Source organism: Scyliorhinus canicula, chromosome 24 (assembly GCF_902713615.1).
Source record: "Scyliorhinus canicula chromosome 24, sScyCan1.1, whole genome shotgun sequence".
Classification (NCBI taxonomy): Eukaryota; Metazoa; Chordata; class Chondrichthyes; order Carcharhiniformes; family Scyliorhinidae; genus Scyliorhinus; species Scyliorhinus canicula.
The window spans coordinates 9,843,876-9,863,971 of record NC_052169.1 but is presented as its reverse complement, the minus strand read 5'-3'; the positions used below and the strand labels follow the sequence as shown (position 1 = coordinate 9,863,971).

At 49.5% G+C, this 20,096-nt stretch overlaps 2 protein-coding genes across 2 annotated transcripts in view; both read right to left on the bottom strand.

The window, feature by feature from the left end:
* LOC119956772 (cytochrome c oxidase subunit 5A, mitochondrial-like) overlaps positions 1 to 11,074 on the bottom strand; it is a 67,808-nt gene extending 56,734 nt beyond the window's left edge. Inside the window, exon 1 of the mRNA XM_038784167.1 lies at positions 11,038 to 11,074. Coding sequence (XP_038640095.1) covers positions 11,038 to 11,059 — 22 coding nt within the window. The 5' untranslated portion in view covers positions 11,060 to 11,074. The remainder of the gene's footprint in view (positions 1 to 11,037) is intronic.
* A 6,207-nt stretch (positions 11,075 to 17,281) lies between these two features.
* Positions 17,282 to 19,018, bottom strand: LOC119956771 (ribonuclease P protein subunit p25-like protein). The gene has a single exon (XM_038784164.1). It carries the CDS (start codon positions 18,175 to 18,177, stop codon positions 17,536 to 17,538), a length of 642 nt encoding a protein of 213 aa, XP_038640092.1. The 5' UTR covers positions 18,178 to 19,018; the 3' UTR covers positions 17,282 to 17,535.
* Between the last annotated feature and the right edge of the window lie 1,078 nt (positions 19,019 to 20,096).

The following is a 20,096-nucleotide window of genomic DNA, read 5'->3' as shown; positions in this document are numbered from 1 at the left end:
TCGGCGCCGAGAGGCAGCAGTGCTAACCACTGCGCTACCTTGCAGCCCATTGTTAGCTACTTCTGAGAAATGTTTCCCCCTGGCCTCCTCCCCCCACCCACAAAGGGCTTCGATGATCATGGAGGCGGGGGGGGGGATTTTTATACTCCAGCAAGCAGACAACCGCTCAGCAGATCAAAGTCTGGGCTGTTTACAGGGGAACTGCAGTCTCGGCCATTAAAAGCAGAGAGAGGCTGTCAACCGCACCAAAGGGACACTCATGTCCATTTTGTGTTAAAGAGTGGTTAAGTAGCCTGACTTATTGCTGCTTGTCCTGCACCCCGTGGCCAGATAGTCATCTGATGTCAAGGGCAATCGAGGGCTGTGCGAAAATGAGCAAGGAAGGTGACGGGCATGAGAGGGGAGTTGAGGCAGAGATGAGGGGCGCGATTTTCTGCGCCCGTGCCGGGTGGGAGAATAGCGGGAGGGCCTCCTGACATTTTTCACGCCCTCCCGCTATTCTCCCCCCCCCCCACGCCCGACCCACGCCACGAATCGCCGCTCGCCGTTTTTTACGGCGAGCGGCGATTCTCCGAGGCTGATGGGCCAAGCGGCCGGGCCTTCACGCCCGTTTCAACACGGCAGCAAACACACCTGCTTGCTGCCATCGTGAAACGGGCGCCAGATGCCTGTTTGGGGCATCTGGGGGGCCCGATTGGCACGGCCGTACCACGGCCGTGCCAAGGGGGGTATAGGCCAGCGATCGGTGCCCATCGATCGCGGGACGGGCGTCCGTAATGGACGTACTCTTTTCCCTCCGCTGCCCCGCAAGATCAAGCCGCCACGTCTTGCGGGGCGGCTGAGGGAAAAGATGCCAACTGCGCATGCGCGGGTTGGCGTTGTCCAACCTGCGCATGCGCGGCTGACGTCATCGCCGTGACGCATGGGGCCGCGCTCCTCGCCCCGCCCAGGGGGGAGAATCGGCCCCGGAAGTGGGCATGAAGGCTGCCGTAGGTCACGGCCTGTCCCACGGCAGCCTTCACGATTCTCCGCATTTGCGGAGAATCTCGCCCGAGATCAGTCATGATCATAGAATTTACAGTGTATAAGGAGACCATTCGGCCCATCGAGTCTGCACCACCTCTTGGAAAGAGCACCCTACCCAAGGTCAACACCTCCACCCTTTCCCCATAACCCAGTAACCCCACCCAACACTAAGGGCAATTTTGGACACTAAGGGCAATTTAGCATGGCCAATCCACCCAACCTGCACATCTTTGGACTGTGGGAGGAAACCGGAGCACCCGGAGGAAACCCATGCACACACGGGGAGGATGTGCAGACTCCGCACAGACAGTGACCCAAGCCGGAATCGAACCTGGGACCCTGGAGCTGTGAAGCAATTGTGCTATCTACAATGCTACCGTGCTGCCCTGATCGTATTGAACGGCGGAGCAGGCTCGAGGGGCTGAATGGCCTAATCCTGCTCCTAGTTCATAAGTTCATAAGATACAGGAGCAGAATTAAGCCATTCGGCCCATCGAATCTGCTCTGCCATTCTATCATGGCTGATATGTTCCTCATCGGCTACCTACAATGTGACAGACCAAGAGCTGGATTGCGAAATCAGCCAGAGCATCTACTCCCTTGAACACATTTCTAGGAGCGGGAGTCGGCAATTTAGCCTCCCGAGCCTAACACCCTCAATGTGATCATGGCTGATCCCATCCTGGCATCAACTCTACCATCCTGCCCGTTCTCCATAACCCTTCAACACATTACCAATTAAAAATCTGTCTCATCCTCCTCTATTGACTCTGTCCCAGCATCCACCGCACTCTGGGGTAGCGAATTCCACACATTCGCAACCCTTTGGGAGTAGTTTCTCCTCAAATCTGTTTTAAATTTGCTCCCTCTTATTCTAAGATTATGACCTCTCATTCTAGAATGCCCCACAAGAGGAAGCATCAGCTCCACGTCAACTTTATCCAGACCTTTTAGCATCTTGTATCCCTCAATGAGATCTCCCTCATTCTTCTAAACTCCAGAGAGTATCGGCCTAAACTGTTCAATCTCTCCTCATACGACAAACCCCTCATCTCTGGAATCAATCTAGTGAACCTCCTCTGAACTGCCGCCAATGCCACTACACCTTTCCTCAAATAAGGGGACCGAAACTGTGCCCAATACCCCAGGTGCGGTCTTACCAATGCCTTGTATAGTTGCAACAACACTTCCTCACCTTTATACTTTCTTATGTTCTTGTTGCAGCTGGTGAGACCACTTCACCGCACGTTCCCCTGAGTAACCCCTTGGGACATTTATTCACGAATCTTGGGCGCGATTCTCCGACCCCCACGCTGGGTGGGAGAATCGCGAGAGTGCCGGGTGAATCACGCCACGCCGCCCTGGCACCCGCACGCGATTCTCCCACCCCCCCCCAAAACGGCGTGTCGCGTTTTGCGACAGGCCGCTCAGAGAATTGCCGCTCCGGTCGAGCGGCGATTCTCCGGCCCGGATGGGCCGAGCGGCCTGCCGAACCCGACTGGTTCACGCCGGCGTGAACAGCGCGCGACCGCTGCGTGTGGGGCCTGCGGGGGGCGGAGGGAGAATCGAGCACCAGGGGGGTGCTCAGGAGGGGTCTGGCCCGCGATCGGTGCCCACCGATCGTCGGGCCGGCATCTCTGAAAGACGCAATCTTTACCCTCCGCCGCCCCGCAAGATCAATCCTCCATGTCTTGCGGGGCAACGGAGGGGAAGACGGCAACCGTGCATGCGCGGGATGGCGCCGGCCAACCTGCGCATACGCGGGTGACGTCATTCAGGCGCCCCCGGCCGCGTCATTCAGGCGGCGCCACTTTGACGCAGGCGTCAAGGCCCGGCGCGCGGGATTGACGTGCCACCGCTCCTAGCCCCCGGGGGTGGGGGAAGAATAGGGAGCGAGGAGCGGCCTCCGACGCCGGAGTGAAACACTCCGGTTTTCACTCCAGCGTCGGCTCATTGTCTCCCTTTGGGAGAATTTCGCCCCTTGATCCAGAGTTAATTAAACTTACAAATAATTGAATGGTTTTGCTTCAGATCTGACATTCTGCGGAGGGCTCACACCACGTTTAAAAGTGTAAAATGAACTTGTCGAAGCTCGGAATGCTGTTGATCGCCCTCTCACACCAACCCAACAAACCTAATTAACACCCCCCCCCCCCCCCCCCCCCCCCCCCCCCCCCCCCGCCCCAAAAAAGAATAAATTCTCTTATCAATCATCCAGTGATTGGACAGGGGCTGCAGAATCATTGACACAGGCTAGTGCGGATTAGAAACGGCTTAATGACTTACGCTGCTTTGAAGTGGAGCTATTGCTCCCAGCTGCCAAGAAAGCTTTAATCGTGGTGGCTTTGAGAAAGGGCATTGACACGTCGGCAGTAGGTCTGCTATCATTCCCCAGCCAGTCACAACTTGGTATTGTTGACTTCCTTATCGACTGACATCCATGGGGATTCAAGAAATGCTTCCCTATTTTTGGGCTTCACTTATCTAAGCGTTCCGTAATCTAATATTGCTTCCCAATTGCTTCTCTGATTCAGTAACCACTTCCCCCGCTGCTCCATCCCAAGCTTAAACACCATACAAACCACAAAAATCAATTCTACCTCTGCCTCACACGGTTGTCCCAGGGTTTAAAGAGGCCTTAAAGTCAAATGACTTTTGACAACTGGTAAAACAGTGTTTAAGCAAAATATATTTCGGACTTTCGGATTTCACAGGGGATAAGTTTCAATATGTGAGAAGGATGTTCCCGACGGCGGTGGTGTCTCAGAATCAGGGGTCACAGTCTGAGGATATGGGGCAGACCATTTAGGACTGAGATGAGGAGAAATATCTTCGTCGAGATGTAAAATCTTTATTATTGTCACAAGGAAGCTTACATTAACACTGCAATGAAGTTACTGTGAAAATCCCCTAATTCCGGCGCCTGTTCAGGTACACTGAGGGAGAATTCAGAATGTCCAAAGACGTGCAGGTTCGTTGGATTGGCCATGATAAATTGCCCTTAGTGACCAAAAAGGTTAGGAGGGGTTGTTGGGTTACGGGGGAAAGGGTGAAAGTGAGGGTTTCAGTGGGTCGGTGCAGACTCGATGGGCTGAATGGCCTCCTTCTGAAGGGCAGCACGGTAGCACAGTGGATAGCACTGTGGCTTCACAGCGCCAGGGTCCCAGGTTCGATTCCCCGCTGGGTCACTGTTTGTGCGGAGTCTGCACATTCTCCCCGTGTCTGCGTGGGTTTCCTCCGGGTGCTCCGGTTTCCTCCCACAGTCCAAAGACGTGCAGGTTAGGTGGATTGGCCATGCTAAATTGCCCTTAGTGACCAAAAAGGTTAGGAGGGGTTATTGGGTTACGGGGATAGGGTGGAAGTGAGGGCTTAAGTGGGTGGGTGCAGACTCGATGGGCCGAATGGCCTCCTTCTGCACTGTATGTTTCATGTTTCCTATGTTTCTGCACTGTATGTTCTATGTTCTGTGTTTAATTCACCTAACAAGCATGTCTTTCGGGACTTGTGGGAGGAAACCCACGCAGACAAGGGGAGAACGTGCCGACTCCGTTCAGACAGTGACCCAGCGGGGAATCGAACCTGGGACACTGGCGCTGTGAAGCCACAGTGCTAACCATTGTGCTACAGTGCTGCCAGATGGTGGTCGGCCTGTGGAATTCGCTTCGACAGAAAGCAGTTGAGGCTTTGCATGTTTTCAAGAAGCAGTTCGATTTAGCACTTGGAGCGAAGGGAATCAAAGGATGTGGGGGGAAGGCTGGGTCAGGCTATTGAGGTGAATGATCAGCCATGATCATAATGAATGGTGGAACAGGCTTGATGGGCTGAATGGTCTCCTCCTGCTCCTATTTCGATTTCTGACCAATAATTGTCCAGAAATGTGTATCTATGATATTAGGGGACAGATACTGATTGCTTACATTTACATGACAGATTTGCTCATTGTGCTCAACAAGAGGTTTTAAGCTTGGTAAATGCTCACAAAAATGGCAAAATGTTTTAATTCCTCCAGGCCTCATGGTTGATGTGAGCTTTGTAGTTCATAGATTGCTGTTCTCTTTCCTAGCAGCAGGTCACGCTCATCTATTTCCCCAGTGCTTGACGAGTTACCCTTTTAAAAATCTCATCCATGTTTTCAAATTCCTCCATGGCCTTGTCCTCCCTATCTCAAAATGTCCAATTCACCTAACAGCAGGTCTTTCGGGACTTGTGGGAGGAAACCGGAGCACCCGGAGGGAGGAAACCCACGCACACATGGGGAGAACGTGCAGACTCCGCACAGACAGTGACCCAAACCGGGAATCGAACCTGAGACCCTGGCGCTGTGAAGCAACAGTGGTAACCACTGTGATCCCGTGACGCCCTATTTATACAAATGCACAGCACGTTGTTAAAGGTCCCCCGTCCCCTTATGGGGAGCTGGAATTCTGCAAGTTCCACGAGGTACTGGATCATCCCTACCCTGTAAGCCAATCCTACAATACCACCTAATCACTCAGTTTTTCTCTTTAACTATTTTCCATTTCTAAACTGCTCTGGAATTTAACTTCCATTGAAGTGACACAGTGCAAGTTGTTGTTCTGACTGTGTGACCACTCCAGTCTGACGCATTGCTCGGAATCATCGCATTGATAAATATTACAGTACACCGAGAAATTGGAAGCAGAAAGGCATGGACTGTAACACACTGAAGGAAGCCATCAGAAAGAACTTGCGTTTATACAATGCCTTTAATGATCTAAAGGCACGTGACTGCGAATACTTTGTGGTCGCTGTTGTACACGGCACACATAGTAGCCAATTTCTGCACAGCAAGTTCTCACCGACAGCAATGAGGTAAATGTCCAGATGAAGCTGGTTTTCGCAAGGTCCCTGGGCTAATGGGGGAGAACTTCCCGACTCTTCTTCGAGGTACAGTCAGAAGTCTTACAACACCAGATTAAAGTCCAACAGGTTTGTTTTTAATCACGAGCTTTCGGAGCACAGCTCCTTCCTCAGGTGAATGAAGAGGTAGGTTCCAGAAACATATATATAGACAAAGTGAAAATGAAAAATGAAATGAAAATCGCTTATTGTCACGAGTAGGCTTCAATGAAGTTACTGTGAAAAGCCCCTAGTCGCCACATTCCAGCGCCTGTTCGGGAAAGGCTGTTACGGGAAGTCAAAGATGCTTGACGATACTTTGAATGCGGGTCTTTGCAGGTAATTGAGAGAACAAAGAACAAAGAAAATTACAGCACAGGAACAGGACCTTCAGCCCTCACAGCCTGCGCCAATCCAGATCCTTTATCTAAACCTGTCTCCTATTTTCCAAACTCTACTTCCCTCTGTTGCCGCCCGTTCATATACCTGTCTAGATGCCTCTTAAATGATGCTATCCTGCCCTCCTCTACCACCTCCACTGGTAAAGCGTTCCAGGCACCCACCACCCTCTGCGTAAAAAACTTTCCACGCACATCTCCCTTAAACTTTCCCCCTCTCACCTTGAAATCGTGACCCCTTGTAACTGACACCCCCACTCTTAAAGAACAAAGAAGTCTTTGTTAAGTCTTTAGAGGTCCAGAGAGAGGGATAATCACAGGTTAAAGAGGTGTGAATTGTCTCAAGCCAGGACAGTTGGTAGGATTTCGCAAGCCCAGGCCAGATGGTGAGGGGTGAATGTATTTCGACATGAATCCAAGGTCCCAGCTGAAGCCACACTCATGTGTGTGCAACTTTGGGCAACAAAGATAACTTTGAGATAGGCAGATGTTAGATCTGTATGAACTGGGAGGGTTTTGATTTATCATCTCATCGAGAAAGGCCGCACCTCTGACAGTGCAGCCCTCCCTCAGTACTCATATGCTGAGTACTGTCCATCTAGATCAGGAGTTCTCAGCCTTTTTTAACCCATGGACCCCTTTTCCTCTTAATTTTTTTTTGTGGACCCCCATAGCCATTCCACAGAAAAAAAAGCTTCTTATATGCGTGGTAAACTAATCCTAAAGTCCATCTACCTTACCGTGAGGGTTGGAAACGGATTAGCGGTATTTTCGTACGTTGCCAAACTTATTCTAATATGAAAAGTAATGAAAAAAACTTTTTACTGACTAAATTGAATTAAATTACTCTAAAAATAACCAATTCATATCAAATATACACAGTTTCTAGTGATTACTGTGTTAAATCATTCATTAAACTTGTCAAGGAGAAACGTGGCATAAGCGTCAGGTCAACTGTGGGTATTTAATAAGCTGCTTCTGTCATTAAAGGTCCTCCGGGCTGTTCCTAGGGGACAATAGCCCGGGCAATCTTCAACAACAACTGTCATTAAAGCACAATAAACCCATTTGTCATCAACTGGTATGGATTTTTTTTTCTCAGGATACAGTACCACAAAAATAAACACAGCAAATGCACCTTTTTGGTTCTGAGCCCCTTCAGCCCTCAAGGTAAATTAGATAGATTATAATCTCTCTTTGACCTTTGTCAGTGAGAGAGAGAGAGAGAGAGAGAGAGAGAAAGGTGAATATTCATCATGAAAACAAACATTTTTTTCTTCTACTTGATTCTCAGTAATAACAATTGTTCTGAAGTAGAATTGCTCTATGGACCACTAAAATATCACCGTGGACCCCCAATTCGGTATTTTTTTTGTGTGGACCCCCAGTAATGCTACATGGACCCCCAGAGTCTATGTGGACCCCGGTTGAGAACCACTGACCTAGATTGTGCCTCCAGTGAAGTGGAGATTATCAACTCACTCACTACTTTACGACATAGAAATAGGAATCCTGCCACCAAGCCACAAGAAGCACTTTCTCTAACCTTTGCCCCAACTGGAGAAGCAAGTTCACAAAGTGTGCAACTGAACTATTTGTGCATTGGCAAGGATCTATTTAGATTTTCAATGGCTTCCAACATTTTAATATTGATATACTCTTTTCACGAATGTGATATCTTGGAAGAGAACCGATTATTGTACTCTGCACATGGGCAAAAGATTTCATTCACCCGAGCCTGCAGCCCAGATACAGGTTGTTCGATTCAACACTTCTATGCCAGTTTTTACGTTCCTCTCAAACCTTCCCCTCACCCGACTGACTATCAGCTTCCATTCTCCCTCATAGCTTTGTCTCGCTTCCACATGAATCCATTTTTGTCATTCACCTCAACTATCCCATGTGGCAGCAAGTTCTCCCTTTGTACGACTCTTTGGGGAGTGTTCTTTTAAGCCTATCCTCACACCCACACTGTTTTCCCCTCAAAGGAATAGTGAGGAAGTGGCGGAAGGATTCCCGAACTGATTAATAATAATAATCATTGTTCGTGTCACAAGTAGGCTTACATTAACACTGCAATGAAGTTACTGTGAAAAGCCCCTCGTCGCCACATTCCAGCACCTGTTCGGATACACTGAGGGAGAATTCTGAATTTCCAATTCATCTAACAAGCACGTCTTTCGGGACTTGTGGGAGGAAACCGGAGCACCTGGAGGAAACCCACGCAGACGCGGGGAGATCGTGCAGACTCCGCACTGACAGTGACCCAAGCTGGGAATCGAGGCCGGGTCCCTGGCGCTGGGAAACAACAATGCTAACCACTTTGCTACCATACCGCCCAAATTATCAGCCCATTCAACCGCATTACTGCTTCCGTGGCCAAAACGTCCCGGGGTTGGACTTGAACCTAGAGCTTCTGGTCCAGGGGTAGGGATGCTTCCACTGTGCCACAGGACCTCCTCTGGGGAATAAGGTTCCTCCACATTCCTTATTGGATTAATTTATTCCCAATTTCTGATCTTTTTAAACTGGAATTACATAACCTGTATTAAGATCTTTCAGGTTATGTGCCATGACATGTAGCTGCAGAGTGCACCTTAAGCTCAAATCGGAAGACTGCCTCCTACTGGATCCATGTATAAGCAATCACCTAAGGGAATCTTCTTCATCAATGCTTCCCGATTCCCCAACAGGAATCAATCAAACATTCTGCACCATGGATCCAACCTCACTTATGGAGCTGTAATGCTCAAGGCATTGGTCAATATGGGTTTAGAAGACATACATTAACTTTGCACGTATGAATATTCCGCCTCTCACTCACAGATCCTGAAACTGTGTCGTCTTTTGCAAGCTGCACTAGCCAGCTCTTCAATGTATAGGAAGTTGAGCAACCCTGAAGCAAGAGACTCTTTGAACTTTGCAATATAAAACAATGAAGGGACTTGCAAACCAGTACATAAATTTTGAACATGACCAGTTTAAACTCTACACCATGAAATAGAATATAAAATACTTCTCCAGAAACCAAGATTGTTGAGCAGTAATCTTTGTAAGAAGACTGGACATTTAAAAAGCCTTACTGTACTTGAGGGCAACAACGTGCCAACAACCTCAGTCAAACTAGTAAATAGGACTCCATTTGTTCAAAGAGGTTTGCTGATCGATAAACACACCTCTACGTGAGTGAGGTGTGTTTTAATTGAGTTTTTAAATAATTTGTATTGTAGAAGTTACATAATATCAGGCGTCGGATTGTGGCGACTAGGGGTTTTTCCACAGTAACTTCATTTGAAGCCTACTTGTGACAATAAGCGATTTTCATTTCATTTCATATCAAACCCTGGGGCCATTTAACAATCAAATCAGAAAGAAAATGGAAAATAAATTTTCAACGAAGACATGTGTTAGCCGGTGCTGGGAGATGGAAATGTTCTAACATTTACAAGCAAGCGTAATTAATGCTCACATCTCTTGTGACTACGTCTTTGCAAAGCGTGCACACCGACACATGCATGTCTACACACATGGTCATCTACAAACACTGCGGATTTGCGTACATTCGCAAACGCACACGCTCATCTCTCCATCCCTCCAATATACACAAACAAACACACACACACGCACACAAAACCATTCCCCCCATTACCAAAGTACAGAACTCCAACATGCACTCATGTGTTGCTGACCCATATCACATTCAGTTACGAGAGCAATTGAAATTGTGGTCTTGTCCATTAGGATAGAGTTTCGACTTTCGGTTCAAAGGGAGCATTTCACCCAAACATGCGCTTGAAATTGCATTGGTTAGATTAGGTTTCAAGTTTCTGCTAAAATTAATCTATCATGTTCAGTACATTCAGACGGGGTAATAAAACATACTTATTTTATGCTCAGCCTTCCGATTGCATAGCATCCCGCGATGTATTTAAGAGTGCTAACCTGGTACCAATTATGGTAGGAATGAGTTCTCCACCAAAAATAAGCATTGTTAAAATGACATCCTGAACTGGACCAGGGTGCAAAACCTTCCTCCCATCCCCACCCTCTGGTGTTTACATAGGCAGATCTTAATCCACACTATTGGCTAAGATCAGGATCAGGTGTGAGATCGGTGATAACATCTACTCTTGTCAGTTTGGATCCATAGTGGGGACCATGAATTAGACTCGATTTGAATTTGAATTGGTATTCGGAGTGAACAAGGAGATGGATTTGGGGCTTGCGCATTGGTCTTGTTATCTGAATTCTCCCTCCGTGTACCCGAACAGGCGCCGGAATGTGGCGTCTAGGGGCATTTCACAGTAACTTCATTGCAGTATTAATGTAAGCCTACTTGTGACAATAAAGATTATTGCTATTATTGTAATGCTGAGAAAGGGATAACATTAAAGAAAAAGTTGAATGTGATATCCGCCCCACACCTGACGGTGGCACGGCAGCACAGTAATTAGCATTGTTGCTTCACACCGCCAGGGTCCCAGGTATGATTCCCGGCTTGGGTCACTGTCTGTGCGAAGCCTGCATGTTCTCCCCGTGTCTGTGTGGGTTTCCTCCGGGTGCTCCGGTTTCCTCCCACAAGTCCCGAAAGACGTGCTATTAGGTGAATTGGACATTCTGAATTCTCCCTCTGTGTACCCGAACTGGCGCTGGAATGTGGCGACTAGGGGCTTTTCACAGTAACTTCATTGCAGTGTTAATGTAAGCCTACTTGTGATACTAATAAACATTATTAATACCTGGCAGAATTTACCTGACTCAAAGGCTTCCAGCATGAATGGTATTCGTGTTTCGCACAGGTTCTGGAGCGTCTTTGAAAAGTTATACGTCACACCACCGGAATCTCCATTTCCAAACGCCACTCGGCTTGTCCATCAATCGGCAGATTGTAGAAATGTAAATTTAACCTTTGGCTCTGCGAACTCACTGACGGCAAAAGGAAAACATTCCCCCTCTGTAAATAAACACTGATGAATTCAGCGATTAACGCAAACAGCGTTGAAAGAATCGATGTTACATTATAACAACAAAAATATGAACAGAGACACTAATAGAAAATACTACTTATTGTACATTAAGGGTGCTTATATATTGCATTGCGAGGCGGTGAGGAGATGATGGCCAGAGGGTGAGGCTTATGCTTTGTGTACATGGGTTCAAATCCCACGATGGTGGCAGCCTGTGACATTTAAACTCCATTGATAAAATGTGGCATTTAAAGGTGGTATCATTGTGATGGCGGCCATGACAATGATCACTGATTGCTGTAAAAACCCATCTGGTCCACTAATGTCATTTCGGGCACGAAACCGGGACCTGGACGACATGTCACTCCAGACCCACAGCAAATGTGGTTGACACTTAACAGCCCTCAGTGGCCCTAGCAAGCCACTCAGTTCAAGGATTATTTGGGATGGGCTGGGCCGAAGGGCCTGTTTCAATGCTGCAATCATCTGTGACTCTATGACAACCAACGCCACATTCTGTGAAAGAATGTAGCAAAAAATATTTGTTTGTATTAATAATGCTATTCATTTGATTGCATTGTGAATATCATTAGTCACCACACGAATACGCACTGAGGAAGCTATTGCACTCATTTGTTTCAATCAGTCTGGATTGCTCATTTCTATTTTTCTTGCTGGACGCATTGGATCGGAAAAAAATAAATGCCGACGACTGCGTTTGCAGCCTCCTTGGATAATCTCCCAGATGTAAGTTTGTAAATGGTCATTGAGGTTTGGGATGTTGCTGCTTCACAGATGACTGAGGGCGAATCTATCCACACGAGGAGTGGATCCCTGGGGTACCTCTATTTACGGCAAAAGAAACGTCTTGTTTCCGCAGCATTAGCTGCATACAAACTTAAGACCTTGCAGCCGAGGCACCTGGGCGGGGTTCTCCAATCCCGCGGCAGAGTGTCCACGCCGTCGTAAACGCCATCGCGTTTTACGATGGCGTGAACGGGCCGCTCACACAACTGATTCTGGCCCCCTACAGGGGGCCAACACGGCGCTGGAGCGGTTCGCGCTGCTCCAGCTGCAGATCCTGACGCGAACTGCGTGCCGCGGGATTCGTGCATGCGCAGTTGCGCCGGCGCCAACGAGCACATGTGCAGCGACCTCCTTCAATGCACCGGCCCCGACACAACGTGGCGCAGGACTACAGGGGCCGGCGCGTAGGAAAGGAGCCCCCCCCCCCAGCCACAGAGGCCAGCCCGCCAATCACTGGGCCTTGATCGCGGGCCAGACTACATCGGAGGCCCCCCCCCCCCCCCCCCCGGGTCGGACCCCCCCCCCCCCGCCTCCACCCACACAGGCCGCCACCCGACCCTTCCAGACCGAGGTCCCGCCAGCCCAGAGCAGGTTAGAACGGCGCAGGTGGGACTCGGCTCTTTTCTTATGGCTGCTCGGCCCATTGGGGCCGGAGAATCGGCGGGCCGACCGCCTGTGACCGACACCACGCCAACCAGGCCGGCGCCAATGGCGCCGATTCTCCGCTCTGTGGGGAATCGCGTGTCGCCGTCGGGGCAGCGTGGCCCGTTTCCAGGGATTCTCCGGCCCAGCCCAGGGCTGGGAGTATCCCGACCCTGTTCTGTGGCGATCATAATAATCATTAAGAAACCACTGTTAATCAAACAGCAGCAGGAGTAAAAGGCTCCCCTTAAAAGCGACGACATCTTGTAAAGAGAGAAGGAGCTTCTGACACTGATGCAAATAAATAGTCATGTTGTATGTATATGCAAACACTGGACAACAGATACCTATTGTGACTACATTACTGTATCTGTAAAGTTAATATCAACATATGTGCTCACAGGTATGTTTGCAAACATAGAGTGTTTGCACAGCGTATTGATCCTGCTGTTAAATACTTTATCATTCACACACACCTCTTCTTAATTCATTTATGGGAGGTGGGCGTCGCTGGTAAGGCCAGCAATTATTGCTCATCCCTAGTTGCCCTTCAGAAGGTGGTGGTGAGTTGTCTTCTTGAACCGCTGCAGTCCTTGAGGTGTAGGTACACCCACTCTGCTGTTAGGGAGGGAGTTCCAGGACGTTGCCCCAGCGACAGTGAAGGAATGGCGATACATTTCCAAGTCAGGATGGCGAGTGACTTGAAGGGGAACCTCCTGGTGATGGGGTTTCCAGGTATCTGCTGCCCTTGTCCTTCTAGATGATAGTAGTCATGGGTTTGGAAGGTGCTGTCTGAGGAACCTTGGTGAGTGACTGCAGTGCAGCTAGTAGATGATACACTGTTTGTCGGTGGTGGAGGGTTTGAATGTTTGTGGAAGGAGGAGCAATCAAGCGGGGCTGCTTTGTCCTGGATGGTGTTGAGCTTCTTGAGTGTTGTTGGAGCTGCACTCATCCAGGCAAGGGGAGAGCATTCCATTGCACTCCTGACTTGTGCCTGACCTGCCGAGCGCAACCCAGAAATATGAAGGTTAGGTGGATTGGCCATGCTAAATTGCCGCTTAGTGTCCAAAAATGTGAAGGTTTGGGTGAGGTTATGGGATAGGGTGAGGGAATGGGACTGGGTAGTGTGCTCTTTCAGAGGATTGACGCAGACTCAATGGGCTGAATGGCCTCCTTTGGCAATGCGGGGCATTTGATGGAAACAGCAAAGGTGGCGGCCATTCGGCCTGTATTTCTGCCAGCTCGTCGAAAAAAGCTTTTTCGACAAGCTGCCCTAATCTTTTCTCTGACCCCCAAAACCCATCAATTTTCTTCAAATATCCTGTCCGATTAACACAGAGGAAGCTGACCCGATTACTCTCTACACTACAGAACAGAAATCATGGTAGAAGATTGGAATTCAGTGGACTCCTCAATCATCAATATTCTTTGCTTTCTGCTAAGTAAAGAAAAAAGGGTTTAACACACAAGGATGTTCCCTCGAGAGGGTTTCATTCAGATCTATCATTTAAATTCTAAAGATTTAATTCGGGAGAGCTTGCCTGTGACACAACCCTTAGCAACGAGATTTAAATTGTCGCCAGTTTGGATTAATAATAATAATACTCTTTATTAGTGTCAAAAGTCGACTTACAGTAACACTGCAATGAAATGACGTGAAAAGCGCCTTGTAGCCTCACTCCGGCGCCTGTTCGGGTACACCGAGGGAGATTTCAGAATGTCCAAACTGCCTGACAACACGTCTTTCGGGACTTGTGAGAGGAAACCGGAGCACCCGGAGGAAACCCACGCAGACACGGGGAGAAAGCGCAGACTTCGCAGAGTCAGTGACCCAAGACGGGAATCGAACCCGGGTCTCTGGCGCTGTAACCACTCTGCTAATGTGCGCCCATCTACCCCCAGGCTCAATTTCAGCTTTCAGTATTGGGGGACTTGGTTGCAAAAAAAATTTGGCAGAGTTTAAAACAAGAACTGGCCGTTATTTTAGCGCACAAATGAAGCGAGGTTCCGCTGTGTAATTTTGTCAAAACTCTTTCACCAGACGCTACGAATTCTTAATAAACCATACTCTTACATCATTTGAACCCATGGTCATGCAGGTGTTTATTTCCTAAATTATCCAGCCAATTTGTTGAGTGCAACCTCTTTAATCTGTTGAAGAGCAGATATTAATCACAGTCACATCACTGGAAAAAGGGCAGGGGTAGATATTTGGCACAGGGACATCACAGTGAAACGGGGAAGGGGGTAGATATTAGTCACAGGGACATCACAGTGAAACGGGGAAGGGGGTAGATATTAGTCACAGGCAAGAAGTGAAAAGGGGAGGGGCAAATATTAGTCACAGAGACATCACAGTGAAAAGGGGAGGGGGAGATATTAGTCACAGAGACATCACAGTGAAAAGGGGAGGGGGGAGATATTAGTTACACGGACATCACAGTGAAAAGAGGAGGGGGAGATATTAGTTACACGGACATCACAGTGAAAAGGGGAGGGGGGGAGATATTAGTCACAGAGACATCACAGTGAAAAGGGGAGGGGGAGATATTAGTCACAGAGACATCACAGTGAAAAGGGGAGGGGGGAGATATTAGTCACAGGGATATCACAGTGAAAGGGGAGGGGGAGATATTAGTCACAGGAATATCACAGTGAAGGGGGGGATATTAGTCACAGGGATATCACAATGAAAAGGGGGGGGCTATTTCCCTCTGCAAAATTTTGGAGAGGGTTAAAGGCAGACATTAGTCACTGGGAGATCACAGTGAAAAGGGGAGGGGGGAGATATTAGTCACAGAGATATCACAGTGAAAGGGGAGGGGGAGATATTAGTCACAGGGACATCACAGTGAAGGGGGGGATATTAGTCACAGGGATATCACAGTGAAAAGGGGAGGGGGGAGATATTAGTCACAGGGACATCACAGTGAAAAGGGGAGGGGGGAGATATTAGTTACACGGACATCACAGTGAAAAGGGGAGGGGGGAGATATTAGTCACAGAGACATCACAGTGAAAAGGGGAGGGGGGAGATATTAGTCACAGAGACATCACAGTGAAAAGGGGAGGGGGGAGATATTAGTCACAGAGACATCACAGTGAAAAGGGGAGGGGGGAGATATTAGTTACACGGACATCACAGTGAAAATGGGAGGGGGAGATATTAGTCACAGGAACATCACAGTGAAAAGGGGAGGGGGGAGATATTAGTCACAGAGACATCACAGTGAAAAGGGGAGGGGGGAGATATTAGTCACAGGGACATCACAGTGAAAAGGGGAGGGGGGAGATATTAGTTACACGGACATCACAGTGAAAAGGGGAGGGGGAAGATATTAGTCACAGAGACATCACAGTGAAAAGGGGAGGGGGGAGATATTAGTCACAGAGACATCACAGTGAAAAGGGGAGGGGGGAGATATTAGTCACAGAGACATCACAGTGAAAAGGGGAGGGGGGAGATATTAGTTACACGGACATCACAGTGAAAATGGGAGGGGGAGATATTAGTCACAGGAACATCACAGTGAAAAGGGGAGGGGGAGATATTAGTCACAGAGACATCACAGTGAAAAGGGGAGGGGGCTATTAGTCACAGAGACATCACAGTGAAAAGGGGAGGGGGGAGATATTAGTCACAGAGACATCACAGTGAAAAGGGGAGGGGGCTATTAGTCACAGAGACATCACAGTGAAAAGGGGAGGGGGAGATATTAGTTACACGGACATCACAGTGAAAAGGGGAGGGGGAGATATTAGTCACAGAGACATCACAGTGAAAAGGGGAGGGGGGAGATATTAGTCACAGAGACATCACAGTGAAAAGAGGAGGGGGAGATATTAGTTACAGGGAGATCACAGTGAAAATGGGAGGGGGAGATATTAGTCACAGAGACATCACAGTGAAAAGGGGAGGGGGGAGATATTAGTCACAGAGACATCACAGTGAAAAGGGGAGGGGGAGATATTAGTCACAGGGATATCACAGTGAAAGGGGGGGATATTAGTCACAGGGATATCACAGTGAAAGGGGAGGGGGAGATATTAGTCACAGGGATATCACAGTGAAAGGGGGGGATATTAGTCACAGGGATATCACAGTGAAAGGGGAGGGGGAGATATTAGTCACAGGGATATCACAGTGAAAGGGGAGGGGGAGATATTAGTCACAGGGATATCACAGTGAAGGGGGGGATATTAGTCACAGGGATATCACAGTGAAAAGGGGGGGGGGCTATTTCCCTCTGCAAAATTTTGGAGAGGGTTAAAGGCAGACACTGAGGGAGTGGGGGGGAGGGGTTGTGGGTGAGACGGAATAGTGGGATTGTTAAACATTCCTGTCCCCTTTAAGCTTTAAGCAAAGGGCCACCATGTTAACCTCCCAAAATTTGAGATTGCACAGCTGGGGATTGGCAAGGGGGAGGCATTGCATAAAAATAACCCCCCCCCCCCCCAGCTTTTAATCTCTAGAGAGACCTTTTTGTACAAAAGGGAAAGGCAAGAAGGGGCTGGCAACACTTCAACACAAGAGGAGAAAACACCACACACACACACACACACAGAGGTCACCCACCTTCCCAGCTCTCCGTGTACAATGAATCCAGCAGCATCAAACATCCCAGAGGCTCTGCTCCCAGGGGAAACCCCAGGCTGCGTCCAGCTGAGTCCAGTTAGTATTCCCAAGTTCATATTTCTTGGAGTTTCAATTCCAAATTAAAATGTAGCGAACACAACACACACAGGGGCATTTATAATCCGCATTTTAATGTTTACAAACTGCTCTATAAATGTATATATATATATAATATATGATATATTGTGCTTACACGAGATTACTGCTGATAGTTCACTATGTAATTATAATTGGGTAACGGGGCAGTCTCGAGTTGCCTGTCTTCTCTGCTGATCTTTTTAACCATTTGAGTGTCCTCGCAGCAGAGGGAGCGCTTGACACCCCTCGGAGATGGGCTGGGGTCCTCCCCTTCCTCCTCCCTCAGGGTCTCCACCTCCCCCTCCAGCCACAGTCCTCCCCCGGTGTCTGGGGGCTGGTAGCCGGCTTCACCGGCGTCCAGGGGCTCCTTGGAGAGCAGGATGCAGATGGAGGGGACGCTCTTGAGCAGGGTGAGGTTGGGGGTGCCCTCTGGGCCGCCCCGGTGCTCCCAGGTCTCCTGCAGGCTCTTGTAGCGCAGCTTGGTCACCTGGTGCAGACCCCCGATCCTCCGCTTCATGATCTCCACGCAAGTGATGGTCTTGGTGACCGCCCTCCCGGAGCCGCTGAACACAATCTGCCGGGTGCCCTCCAGCGCCATGCGGCCCATGGCGAAGCCCATCAGGTTCCTGATCTTGCTCCCTTCCTTCACCTTCATCTCCACGATGTCCAGGGGCAGGTCCGCGAAGGGCAGGGGGCTCTCCTCCTCCGTCCGCCCGATCTTCCGATAGTTTTCCATCTCACCTCCTTGAGCAGAGCCCTGCATCTCTTCCACAGAGAGAGAGAGACAGAGAGAGAGAGAGAGAGCAGGGTACCTGGCTATCACACCCCAAATCCTAACATCTTCCTTCTGCGACCACAACAGCAACAACAAAAGTTCCCCAACTTTCCCCCTTTTTTTAATTGTCCTGGGGGGGGGTGGGAGGTAGGCTATACCCTAGTCTTCAGCAGACCCCGAGGAAGATCATTGCCCATCGCCCAAAGCTGGGAGCAGGGGACAAGTCTTGGCAAAGACAGTTTGGACGAAGGGAGGAGAGACTGTGACTCAAGTCTTGAGGGATCAGCATTGACTGGGGAACAACTCACAATCGTCTTTTTCCCCAATTGCCCCAAAGTAAAAGGGAAATGCTGCGGGAGCTGGGGTTCTGCAGGATAAAGAGGGAGGAGGGGGCGGACACACAAAATACTGGGTAAACTTAGCTGGCCTGGCAGCATCTGTGTCAGGAGGCTGGTTTACATTCGAAACGTTAATACCTCCGCTTCGTCCCATCCAGAGAGCTGGCTCAATGTATTCTCAACAGTCGCTCCTGGGTTTAGCATTCCTCAGCAGCTCCCTCTCTGCTCGTTTGCCCAGGAACTGCCCGTCCTCTTCCCTGAAAGGGTGCAATCGGCCACTCCTCCCCTTCCCCTTCTGCACCCCTTGCTTCCCTGGGCGGTCGGAGCATCTTAAACATCCTCCCAGCTCCTCTCCATCTGCGCAGGAGACAGCAGACTTGCTGAGCACAGGACCGTGGCTGTCTCTCTCCCTCTCTCTCTTAGCCCCTTCCCGATTTGCTGCTACCCACACCAGCCCCTTGATTCCCTGTGAATGAACCTCTCTCCACCGTTCCACCGCTTTCCCCCCAACCCCCGCCCCCAGCCAGACCCCTCCTCTCGGGGGGCGTGTGTGTGTCTGTCTGCAAATGCTGCCCTGTGGCTGAAATGCTAACAAGCAGCCGGCTGCACAAGGAATGTTTCGCACACAGGGAGGGGTTGAAAGGCCGTTCGGCCCATCAGGTGGGTCCTAGCCCATGTAGATTTGTCCAGGACAATTCTCCACCCACCCCAACCAGCTTCTGGCCCCTGTCTCCCTGGGTTGCAGCACCTCCAAATGCATATTGGAGTGTTTGATTTTTCTATTTTGAAGCACCTTCTCTGCCTCTTCCACTGTTTCAGTTTCCTGAGTTGAAGTTTCAGCCTCTGGGTGAAACAGAAATCTTCCCCTCAATTCTCTTCCAATCCACTTACTTTCAATCTGTGGCTACTCGGAGAGTCCTTACATCGCAGAAGGAGGCTATTCGGCCCATCGAGTCTGCACCCCACCCTCTGAAAGAGCACCTTACCCAGACCCACTCCCCCATCCTACCCCCATATAATAACCCGCACATCTTTGGATGCTAAAGCAATTAATCGTGACCAATCCACCTAACCCGGAGGAAACCCACACAGATATGGAGTGCAAACTCCACATGTTACGAACGTGACATTTAAGAGGCATCTTGACAAATACATGAATAGGATGGGAATAGAGGGATACGGAGCCAGGAAGTGTAGAAGATTTAAGTTTAGACGGGCAGCATGGTCGGCGCAGGCTTGGAGGGCCGAAGGGCCTGTTCCTGTGCTGTACTTTTCTTTGTTCTTTGTTCCACACAGTCACCCGAGGTGGGAATTGAACCCGGGTACCTGGTCTCATGCTGCCCATAGGCACCGTAGAGATAAAAATGCAGATTTCCACATTCCGAATGTGGGGCGGCATTCTCCCCTACCCGGCGTGACGGAGGGTGCTGGTGTAGGGGAGTAGCGCCAACCACTCAGGGGTCGGGCCTCCCCAAAGGTGGGGAATTCTCCCCACCTTTGGGGGCCAGCCCCGCGCCGGAGCGGTTGGCACCAGAAGACTGGCGCAAAAAACCGGCGCCCCCGGCAGCG